General features: G+C 38.1%; 1 protein-coding gene across 1 annotated transcript in view; it reads right to left on the reverse strand.

The window, feature by feature from the left end:
• The window catches only part of ZNF451 (zinc finger protein 451), a 93,967-nt gene that overhangs the window by 12,875 nt on the left and 68,462 nt on the right, over positions 1-12,630 (reverse strand). Inside the window, 3 exon segments of the mRNA XM_049777645.1 lie at positions 3,493-3,558; positions 9,409-9,595; positions 11,952-12,082. Of these exon segments, the coding sequence (XP_049633602.1) occupies positions 3,493-3,558; positions 9,409-9,595; positions 11,952-12,082 (384 nt within the window).

The raw sequence follows: 12,630 nt of genomic DNA on the forward strand, positions 1-12,630 counted from the left end.
AAATGTTCCCTCGAGCCTGCCAGGAGCGATTTCTGAGTGTGGAGCCAGAAGTACTGAGCACTGCAGGGTGTGACCCAAAAACCAAAACCAAAAACCAAAAAACAAACAAACAAAAAAGAACTAAGGTAGCATAAGATTTCACCCCTTTTTATAAGTAGGCTCTACAGTCCTTTGCCAGCCTGAAGAAGTTATAGAAGATGAATCTTCGGCCATACTCTCTTTTAATGACTTCTATGGTTGTCAACAAAATCTCCCACTATCCTTCCAAATGGTCCATCTTTATTTCTTTTAATCATAGGGAGATAGGAAATGGTAGTTCTAATATGCATAGTGTATTCATGTAATGTCAAATGCTGTGTTTGATGCCGATGAAATAAAGACAACTTCAACATACTACTCAAGGTGCTCATAATTTAGTAGGGATGACAGACACAAAATTTACTTGGCATGGTACAAAAGACTAGAGGAAGCAGCAGTTTACTCTTTCTACAGACCGAAAATCAAGAAGCATTGATCACACAAAAATGTTAATTTGAGGGGACCAGAGAGATAGCACAGTTGGTTGCACACAGCCAACTCAGGACGAATGGTGGTTCTAATACTGGCATCCCACATTGTCCCCCGTGCCTGCCAGGAGCAATTTCTGAGTGCAGTCAGGAGTAACCCCGAGTGCCGCTGGGTATGACCTCCCCGAAAAATGTTAATTTGAAGTAGTTCAGCCTAAGATAAAAGTTTTGTGTGTGTGTGTGTGTGTGTGTGTGTGTGTGTGTGTGTGTGTTCTTTTTGGGCCATACCACACCCAGTGATGCTCAGGGGTTACTCATGGCTTGAGAGACCATATGGGATGCCAGGGATCAAACCAAGGTCCATCCTAGGTTAACACATGCAAGGCAAACGCCCTACTGCTCCGGTCCCAAGATATTACTTTTTATTAGATATATAAAGGGGGAAAGGTTAGGGGAGAAAGTATGGAAAAGATCATACTTCTTAATATAAATATCTCACTGTGCATTTCTCACACCTATTTGCATAAGGCATTTTGTCCCTGCTTTCTATGACAGCTAAATTTTAGATTTTTTATTTATTGGTTTTTGGGCCACATCAAGCAGTGCTTAAGGATTACTCCTGGCTTTGCATTCAGAAATAGCTCCTGCCAGGTTCAGAGAACCATAGGGAATGCTAGGGATTAAACATAAGACTGTTTGGAGTCGGCCCATGTGCAAGGCAAATGCTATACTATCACTCCAGCCCCTACATTTTAGAATATTTTTTTGGGGGGGGCCCACACCCGTTTGATGCTCAGGGGTTACTCCTGGCTAAGCGCTAAGAAATTGCCCCTGGCTTGGGGAGACCATCTGGGACGCTGGGGGTCCTTCCTTGGCTAGTGCTTGCAAGGCAGACACCTTACCTCTAACGCCACCTCACTGGCCCCCATTTTAGAATATTTTTTTAAAAATATTTTAATAGGGGCCAGAGAGAAAGCACAATGGTAGGGCATTTGTCTTGCACACAGCAGATCTAGGATGGACCGTGGTTCAAATCCTGTCATCCCAAATGGTCCCCCTCACCTGCCAGGAGCAATTTCTGAGTGCACAGCCAGAAGTAACCCCTGAGATTCCTGGGTGTGACCCAAAAACAAATGAAAAAATAAAACAAAAAACCAAAAACCAAAATTATTTTAATATTAATTTTTTGCCAATTAAAGAATTGCAAAAAATCAAAAACTCTCTTAAGTCTACAAACCATAAATGAAAAAGAAATAGATAACAAAATGCTAGAAATTCTAGTACATATATAGTTATACATGTCACATTTTCCGAATTTGGAACCCATAAAACTATGAAGGCTTGCTTCCTAAAAAGCCTTCATAGGAATAAGCCCTGAGAATAGATGGTATGACCTAAGAACAAAACAAAACAAAATAAAACAAAAAAGTTATACTTCTGTTTGATATTTTCCATGGGATTAGTCATAGGTGAAAAGTAAAAGTTGCAAAGTCTGAACTATAAGGATGGTCAATTGGTGTAGCAAGCAGTTTTATTTAAAACTCACTTAAGTTCTTTCTTTTGCATAACTCATCATTATATGGCTATTGGAGTCTAGGCTGGAACTTCACAGACGACTGGGAAGACATTATTGGTCAAAAATCTTACTTGCATTTAGGCTTTAGATTCACTGTCAAATTTAAACCGTGAATTCTAGCTATTCTAGAAAAGCAAGCATTTCATACCTCATTGAAAGGATGAATCAGTTCCACAATCAGATCTAAATTCTCAACATCCAAATAACACCAAGTTTCTGTAATGTTCTTAGTCAAACCAATTGAATTACAATGATAGATATCAATTACAATGATAGATATCAAGTACAGAAAATAAATAAATTGGCCACATTTTTCTCCCTACTTTCTAGCTTCCACATTCCACTTTCAAATATTACATAAAATGCAAGTGAAGCCCCAGATGACAATCCTTTAATGTCCAAAACCCCACAATATTAAATTTTCAATATCTTTAGAGAAGCCTTAAGTATTTTCTAAAATCCACTGTCTCAATTCTCCCAGGTGGTTGTGAAAAGAGAGCCTGTTGTAGAAAAATCAAAGTGAAAAATAAGTACATGTACAATGAAATAGTAGTATAGCCACTAATGATTCTATGTAAACAGAAAAAGCTAATTTATGAAACATTTTTTAAGAAAGTTAGTTTTATACAACTGATCTCTTAATATTTAGATAAGTTTGCTTTTATTTTTTATAGTTCTACATTAACTTTAATTTTTCAACCATTTAATTTTACCTTAAAAATATGAAATTGGGGCCGGCGTGGTGGCACTAGAGGTAAGCCTTGCCTGCGCTAGCCTAGGACGGACCGCGGTTCGATCCCCCAGGGTCCCATATGGTCCCCCAAGACAGGAGCGACTTCTGAGCGCATACTAGGAGTAACCCCTGAGCATTACCGGGTGTGGCCAAAAAACTAAATAAATAAATAAATATAAAATTAAAATTATAAAATCACAACACTTTCCCAGCTAAGGAATTAACAAACTCTTCTGTTTATTAAGGTGTCAGAAAATAATTATTTTATGCAGAGGAGGAGATATTTGGAGATGGTGGTGATATTTAGTGTGTGTTTGTATCTATGCCTAGACTGACTGTGCCACAGCAGTAGCCTTGTTCCTGTACTATGAAAGACAGTACTTATGACTATGATTGTGCTCCAATAAAACTTTATTTACCAAAAGAGGTGGTATACTGGAATTGGTCCAAGATCTATGACTGGCTAATGCCTTCCTAGTTATTAACTTAGTTTTATCCTTTGAGTCATTTTACATGAGAAAATGGAAACTATCTGAGAAGTAACAAATTTTTTTAAAAGTAGAAAGGAGTAAGAGGCCTAGGGGGAAAAGAGAAAGAAACCAAAAAACAAAATTAAAAAAAATCAACCTTGCAGACACACTGTCAAAAAAGGAAGATTAATAATCCCATTAAGTTACCTTCTGTGGATATGAATTCATCTACTGGAGTACTTTGGATTTCCATATTATCATCACTGTCACATTCTGTAAGGAAAAATCAACAAATATATTTAGAAAAAGTGACTATAATAAATTCTCAAATAACATTATTTTCGATGATTTCCCCATATACAAGGTTACTAATAACAATTCACTAAAATATGAGTTTCAGATTATTTTTAATATTTACCTAACACTAGTACTTAAGACAAGAAAAAAAGAATGAAATAAGTAACTCAATTCTAGGTCTTCTCTATTCAGAAGGATTATTAAAGAAATAAAAGATTCAAACCTAAAAATGTAAAAGCCCGTATGTTTATTTCGATTTAACAAATACATTCCAAAATTTTATTTGCATAAAATCATTTGTTATATTTTAATAAAAGAAAAAATTTTCCTTTGTATAAATCACATGATTTTTACAGACATGACTGATTTTAATTAACAAAACTTCCTAATGACACAAATGCACTTACCCAAGATCTTATGTTCTTTCATCATGAGACTTTAAGATGTTATTAAAATGCTATGATTCTCCAGATATTACAACTTAGGAACAAAAGGAAATACCTAAATTTTTGGTATTATAATTAAAGTTCAGGCCAATTGAAAGCACAAACTAGCACAAACAATTCTGTCACTGAATACAAGGTCTAAAGCAAAACTATAGGTTTGAATCACAAGGTATAGAGTTAGTTGCAAAAATTTGGGGGTAGAAGGCCAGAGAGATAGGAAGAGTTTTTGTTTTGCTTCAATCACTTTGGCAGACTCAGGAAAGAAAACTTTCCTGTTTTCAATTATGTTATACAAAGTGTACGACATAAACTTTATGATGATACCAAAATAAAGACCCAATTATTAGCAAGCTGAGAAAACTTCAGCAGACTTTCATAATTAAGTTCAACTATCATTTTATATAATATCTATTTAATAGATATGAGGCTGCTTTAGTTATCTAAACAGTAATCTAAATGGTGAATTTTATGTTCAATTTCTAAGACAGCTAAAATATTGTGCAATTGGTGAAGAATGGGTGTAAAACTGAAACTCACTATCAACAATTTTCTAAAAAAAATAATTGTGTGGGGGCCAGAGAGATAGCATGGAGGTAAGGCGATTACCTTTCATGCAGAAGGACAGTGGTTTGAATCCCACCAGAGTAATTCCTAAGTGCAGTGAGGAGGAAGACCTGAACATTGCAGAGTGTGCCACTAACCAAAAAAAAACCCAAAAAATAAAAAAATACGAAAAGTGTAAATTAAGAACAGATTGATATTTTATATTTACAAAGATTTATACATATTAAAATGTTGCTGCTGAATTCCTGATGCTTAGAGGAAATTATAGAGCAAAAACTGATACATTCAAATTTAAATATTCAAAGTGCTGGGCCTAGTGATAGCACAGCCTCAGGGTGCTTGCCTTGCATGCTGCTGACCCTGGACAGACCTGGGTTTGATCCAGGCATCCCATATGGTCCCTGAGCCTGCCAGGAGTGATTTCTAAGCACAGAGTCAGGAATTACCCAAGCACTACAGCAGGGGTCTCAAACTCGCGGCCCGCGGGCTGTTTGCTGCCCCCCCATACAACATTTTGTGGCCCTGCCCTAGAGGAATCATTTTTTGTTTTGTTTTGTTTTAGTTGTTTGGGTCACCCCCCCAATGTTCAAGGCTTACTACTGATTTTGCACTCAAGGATCACCCCGACTTTGCTTCCTGTGGCCCCCAGGTAAATTGAGTTTGAGAGCCCTGCACTACAGGGTGTGGCCCCAAAATAAAACAACAAAACAAAATAATTCAAAATGCTGACTTTACTACAAGGAAGAATTTATCTACCATAACTAAAAAAGTAGAAGCCTTACTAGAGTGTAGTAAGTTACTTACCTATACCCTCCCAACTAATAAAAAAAGTCATACTTATTTATTTTGTATGTCTGTGTTTGGGCCACACTGGGCAGTACTCAGGGTTGACTCATGGCTCTGCACTAAAGAATCATTACTGATGGACTTGGGGACTAATTGAGATGCTGGAAATCGAACCAAGGGCAGCTGTAAGAGAAGAGGCCTATCCTATGTATTATCATTCTAGCCCCCCAAAAGTAATTAGGGCTAAGTAGCTGAGTCTGGTATATGGAATCTTTTATGTATTTATCTCTATTTGAACCAGGTAAGTACTTCCTAAAAACACTTTCAGTGGACTGAAAAACTGGCAAAGACTAGGTATAAAATACTACATGATCACTAATCCACAGGACACTATTAAACAAAGTTTTCCCATTTATATAGGAATCATCTGTTTAATAAAATCATGGTTAGTCCTGGACAGGAGACAGCTCAAGGGTGAGTGTGTGATTTGCATGCAGGAAATTCAAGTTCAATTTCTGTATCTCATGATCCCCACAAGCTCCATCAAGAGCAATGACCAAGTACACTACATCAGATCAAAGAAACAAAGGGAAAAAAAAAAAACTAGAAAGATCACTTTCAGTTAAATAAAGGAAAAGCTCTATAAAAAGTTAGAAATACAAGAGAGAGGCCCCGGAGAGATAGCACAGCGGCGATAGCCTTGCAAGCAGCCGATCCAGGACCAAAGGTGGTTGGTTTAAATCCTGGTGTCCCAGATGGTCCCCCGTGCCTGCCAGGAGCTATTTCTGAGCAGATAGCCAGGAGTAACCCCTGAGCAACGCCGGGTGTGACCCAAAAACCAAAAAAAACAAAAACAAAAAAAAGAAATACAAGAGAGAGAGAAATGTGTAGGTTACAGTGATCCTAAAAATCTGACTACGAGAAGAAATCCTGACTTTGTATATGAAAAAAGCCTTAACTTCATTAATTATTATGGAAATATATATATATCAAAACCATAACGAGATATACTTCACTGCTCACCCTTCAACATAGTTATTATAAAAAACACAAGACAGGGGCTGGAGCAGTTGCACAAGCAGTAAGGCTTCTGCCTTGCCCGTGCTAGACTAGGACGGACCACGGTTTGATCCCCCGGCATCCCATATGGTCCCCCAAGCCAGGAGCGATTTCTGAGCACATAGCCAGGAGTAACTCGAGCGTTACCGGGTATGGTCCCAAAACAAAACAAAACAAAAATCTCCAGGAGAAAAAAAAAAAACTCCAAAACACAAGACAAAAAATATACAAGCAAAAAAGCTAGAAAAAAATAATTAGAAAAAAACGTGAATAGAACCCTGTGTACCATTAGTGAGAATGTAAAAATAGAAATCCTGTGGAAAACAAAAAATTATCATATAATCTATTTAAACTCAAAAGTACTAAATGCAAGGTCTTAAAAGATTATACATATTATAGCAGTATTATTCACAATAATCAAAACATAACCTACAATGGAATATTATTCAACCTTATAAAAGAAGAAAATTCTGACATATGCCACAACAAAGATACAAAGGCATAGTAAATGTAACAAACTTAGTCACAAAATTCATGCTGTATGATTTTACCTCAAAAGAGTACTTTATGTGGTCAAATTTACAGAGAGTAAAATAGAGGCTATCAGGTCAGTTGAAGGAAGTTGGAAATGTGAAACAATGGGTCTAGTGAGTTTTTCACAATGAAAACGGATAATGAAGATAGCTTCATAGCAATATGAATGTAGCCAATAACACTGAAATGAATGCTTAATAATAGTTAAGATAACTAATCTTTTTGTTTTGGGTCATACCAGCATTTCAGGATCATTCTGATGGTGCTTGGGGACCAGACAGCACTGGGAATTGAACCCAGGTCTCATGCAGGAGACCCAGTGAACTATCTTGCTGGCTCAAGATGATAAGCCTCTGTATATCTTACTGCAATAAAGCATTGAAAAAAAACAAAAACCAAAACAAAACTAAGAAGAGCCAAGGAAAAATTATTTAAAGAAGTTATTTTTCTTTATTCTAGTTTTAAATATAAAACATCTTTGGACAAGAGTGTTGTGCCACATCCAGCAGGGATCTGGAGCTATGCCTGGCTTTGTGGTCTGGGATCAGTGCTTGTAATGTCTAGGGGCTTACGTAGTGCCAGGGATTTGGCTATACAAGAACCTTTACCATAAACTTTTATCTCTGCAGCCCTAAAATACAGCTACTTTTTATTGAGTGCCGTTAGTACTTTATTTGATCCGCTGGGCACTATATATAGTGTTTCTTAATACACATGGAAAATATAGCTTAGAAAAAGAAAGCGGCAATGTCAGTAGTATTTGAAATGAAGCCTATTTCCTTTATGTACTGAAAAATCACTATGCCTCACCAAAAAATCAGAATTAAGTACACATGTACACCTAAAGAATCTAAGTTCAAAAGAGCACTGATTATGAAAATACTGAGATGGTAAGAGGCTTTCAGAAGGGAACAAGCAGAATATAACAACCTACAGATCTTATCTTCAACTATAATACACCCACAGACAAATTCAGATGCGACTTTCATTCCAAAATAACTTTAAATGCATCCATTTAAAAAGTTTTATATTAGAAATGATAAGAAAAATTCTTTCAAAGGCAGCAAAAGAGGAGTGTTTCCTAACATGGTAAAGTAGAATTTAAATATTTTACAGGGTATTAAGAAGCTGTTGACAGGGGCCAGAGAGATAGCATGGAAGTAAAGCGTTTGCCTTTCATGCAGAAGGTTGGTGGTTCGAATCCCAACATCCCATATGGTCTCCCGTGCCTGCCAGGGGCGATTTCTGAGCGTAGAGCCAGGAGTAACCCCTGAGCGCTGCTGGGTATGACCCCCCACCCCCCGCAAAAAAAGAAGCTGTTGACAATGATCAGGGGAAAGAAAGGCAAAACCAAAAATTTTTAAGTCAGATTAAAAAATCAAGTGGAAAAAAAATCAAGTGGATAAAAACAAAAATATACAAAGGTAAGTTTCAGTACTAAAGAATGTCACAAGTATGCAAGAATTAATTTTCATTTAGTGATTCCTAACTTTGTGGCAATGAATTGACACACTGCAAATGAGTGATTAACACAAATCTTCAGAATGTTTTTTTGAGGGGGTTGTTTTCAACCACACTCTGCAGTACTCAGGAATTGTTCTTAGCTCTGCACTCAAGAATAACTGCTCGCAGGCTCGGGGGACAATATGGTACACGAGGGTACAGCATATGAGAATGGTTAATTGCAAGGAAAGTGCCCTACCTAAGGTACTATCTCTCCAGTCTCATTTTCAATTTTTAAAATGTGACTTTAAATATGATGAAAACAAAAAAACAAGAGACTAGTAGAGTTGAAAAAAATATAAAGGCATATAATAGCAATAGTGTAAAAAAAATAGCCAACTTTTCATTTAGGTCACTCATTAATATTATCAAATTTTATTTATTGCTGTCATTAAGATACTAAAAAAAATTTTTTTGGTCACACCCAGTGAGGCTCAGGGGTTACTCCTGGCTCTGCGCTCAGAAATCGCTCCTGCCAGGCTTGGGGGACCACATGGGATGCCAAGATTCGAACTGGGGTCCATCCTGTGTTGGCCGCATGAAAGGCAAAGCCTTATTGCTTGTGCTATCGCTCCAGACACATAAATATTATTTGCAGCACAAATATGCATGTTAACTATTAGACTAAAAATCCAAAGGCCAGGATGTGGCTGATGTGTTAAAGCACATGCCCTCTGCATACAAGGTTCTGCCTAGGTTTGATCCCTGGCATTTCATATATCCACAAACTACACTGGGCAAGACAAAAAAGATTTAAGAAATGGAGAAAAGTTGTTTCTCATACTTGTAAAATAATAAAGAAAAAAAAAAAAACAAAAACCAACAGCATAAAGCAGAATAGTTGAGTGAGCAGGAAACAATTCACCAGTAGACAAGTTTATTGATGTTTCTCAGCAGTGAAATCTTCTCCTTTTGGGTGGCTGCAGTTGCATACCTTTGGTGGTATCAGATATGCTATTCAACAAGGCACACATCATATCTCCCTCTAAGTGGTGAGGGTTCAGGATATGTGCTGGCCTCTGAGTCTTCTTGAATTGATTCTCTAGCTCCAGGAAACCTTGATCTCCTGAGAGGATGGTGAATGGAATTTGCTTTGGCAGTTGTTCATCTAGACGGCCAGCCTAAGTTGAAAAACATGATGTAAGTCAAAAAGTTTTTGCCCTTTATTTGGTTTGGGACCACACCCATTGGCCATTGGTCACTCAGGGGTTACTCCTGGCTCTGCACTCAGAAATCACTCCTGGCAGGTTCAGGGAACCATAAGGTATGCTGGGAATCAAACAAGGTCTGTCTCAGATTGGCCATGTGCAAGGCAAATGCCCTACTGCTGTGCTATCTCTCCAGCCCCTCCCTTTATTGCATATTTTTTAACTTATAACTCAGAATGAACACATATCTGATAGGGAGTATATTTAATGTGTTCCCTTAATATGTATATAAAAAGCTCTACAAAAAATGAAAATTATTTATTTATTTATTTATTTAGTTTTCGTTTTTGGGCCACACCTGGTGGCATTCAGGGGTTATTCCTGGCTCTGTGTTCAGAAATCGCTCCTGGCAGGCTCAGGGGACCATCTGGGATGCCAGGGATCAAACCTGCGTCCAACCCAGGTCGGCTGCTGGCAAGGCAAATACTCTACCGTTGTGCTACCGCTCTGGCCTTTAAATAGTACAGAAATTTTATCAAATGTAAAACTGATAGTATAAGATAGTATTGGTAGAAAGGTATGTCCTTGACTTAATCTTGTTATCATATAAATGGAAAAAGAAGCATCTTATGGTTTAAAATGTAAGCAGCAGTAAAATTTACAGAGTAAATCTGTGGTATAATTTTGACATATAATCATTTTGTTTGTTTGTTTTGGAGGGGTGTCACACCCAGTGGCGCTTGGGGGTTACTCCTGGATATGCACACTCAGAAGTCACTCCTGGCAGGTTCAAGGGACCATATATGATACCAGGATTCGAAGTACTATTGATCCTGGGTCGGCTGCTTACAAAGCAAACGCCCCACTGCTGTGCTATCTCTCTGGCCCTGACAAATAATCTTAAAAAATGTAAGTGTCATTAGTGACCCGATGTGTAAAGATAAAATTATTGGTTTTATTACTTATATTTATTTCACCCAAAAAATAAGTTCCAAATCACCAGCACTGTTTAAATATTAGTATAAAATATGCTTATACAGGGGCCGAAGTGATAACATGGAAGTAAGGCATTTGCCTTTCATGCAGAAGGTCATTGGTTCGAATCCCAGCATCCCATATGGTCCCCCGAGCCTGCCAGGAGCGATTTCTGAGTGTGAAGCCAGGAGTAACCCCTGAGCGTTGCCGGGTGTGATCCAAAAACCAAAAAAACAAAACAAACAAACAAACAAACAAACAACAATTGCTTATACAAACTTTCAACATAAACTTTTTAAATTAAAAATTTAGTGGGTCAGGGGCCAGAGCGACAGTACAGCAGGTAGAGTCTTGCGTGCAGTCAACCCAGGTTCAATCCCTGGCATCCCATATGGTCCCCATAGCTTTTAAGGAGTAATTTCTAGTGCAGACTCAGGAGTAACCACTGAGCTGGGTGTGCCCCTCAAAACACAAATAAAAATAAAAGTTATTGACAGGTTGACAACTTTTCTAAGTGCCTAGTAGAGATAGAAAGCAATGTGAAACCTATCTAGGTCAACAGTGATTGTAAACATGTCTCCTATGCATAGCCAAGAATCTGACAGAAATTGAGAAAAAAGAAGCTGGAGAGATAGCACAGGGTTAGGGCTTTTGCCTTGCATGCGGCCAACTAGGGAGGGACCTGGCTCAATCCCAGCATCCTGTATGGTCACCCAACCTGTGACGGGCGATTTCTGAGTGCAGAGCCAGGAGTAACCCCTGAGTGCCACTGAGTGTAGCCCAGAAACCAATCAATAAATAAATAAAGTTAAAAAAAGTAAATTGAGAAAAAAGTAGAAAGCTATGTCATTCTGTCCCCAGAGTACAACTGGGTAAATAAAAATAGAGTACTGGAGAATAACCTACAGAGCAATTATAATTTGGGGGAAAAAATGACAAAGGTCACAGATTCGCACTAGATTTTTTCTTGTTTTTAAGAAAGGGCCACATCCAATGGTTCTCTCTGTATATGGTTTGCTTACAACTGCCCTGGGAGGAGGCCATGTGATGCTAGAGACCAAACACGGTCACTAATGTGACGGAACACATTTATCAGGTGCTCTGTCACTTAAGCTATCTCTATGGCCCTTCACTTTTTTGATCTTTGTTTTTGTTTTTGGGCCATACCCAGTGATGCTCAGGGGTTACTCCTGGCTATGCACTCAGAAATCACTCCTGGCGTGGGGGACCATATGGGATGCTGGGGATTGAACCGTGGTCCATCCTAGGTTAGTGCATGCAAGGCAAATGCCCTACCACTTGTGTCACAGCTCCAGCCCCTAACATTATATTTTTAATGAAAACAATGACTTACATGCATGCATATGGCAAAATCAGCAGCATCTTTTCTTTTACTACAGCGAGGATGAAGGAAGAAGCAGCCAATTCTATTCAGGTAATTATAGATCTTACAGTTTAGTGGAGGCTTCCAATTGGTATTTCCTCCTATTATTTTCAAAAAAAGGACAGAGATAATAGTCAAACAAGGTGAAAAAGAACAGAATACTAGGTACAAGTGAAAATTTTTTTTTTTTTTTTTTTTTTTTGGTTTTTGGGCCACACCCGGTGACGCTCAGGGGTTACTCCTGGCTATGTGCTCAGAAGTTGCTCCTGGCTTGGGGGACCATATGGGACACCGGGGGATCGAACCGCGGTCCGTCCAAGGCTAGTGCAGGCAAGGCAGGCACCTTACCTTTAGCGCCACCGCCCGGCCCCACAAGTGAAAATTTATCCATAAAAATACATTAAAATATTTTTCTAGAGAAAAAGTATTTGATCAATTCTTATTCAGGTGTTGTCATCTTGTTCCTTTACAAGACTCAACTCTGAATCTGTTTATCTGAAAACTCAGAGGAATATTATACAGAAGCAAAAGTAACACAGTGAAAATTTTCTAATGACTATCATCCTATATACACTAGGTCTTTATGTCATTGCTCAATTAAAATGATGGAAAATCAACAAAAACTGTACACAATAGAAGATTGTACTAG

The sequence above is a fragment of the Suncus etruscus genome, chromosome 7 (genome assembly GCF_024139225.1).
Source record: "Suncus etruscus isolate mSunEtr1 chromosome 7, mSunEtr1.pri.cur, whole genome shotgun sequence".
NCBI lineage: Eukaryota > Metazoa > Chordata > Mammalia > Eulipotyphla > Soricidae > Suncus > Suncus etruscus.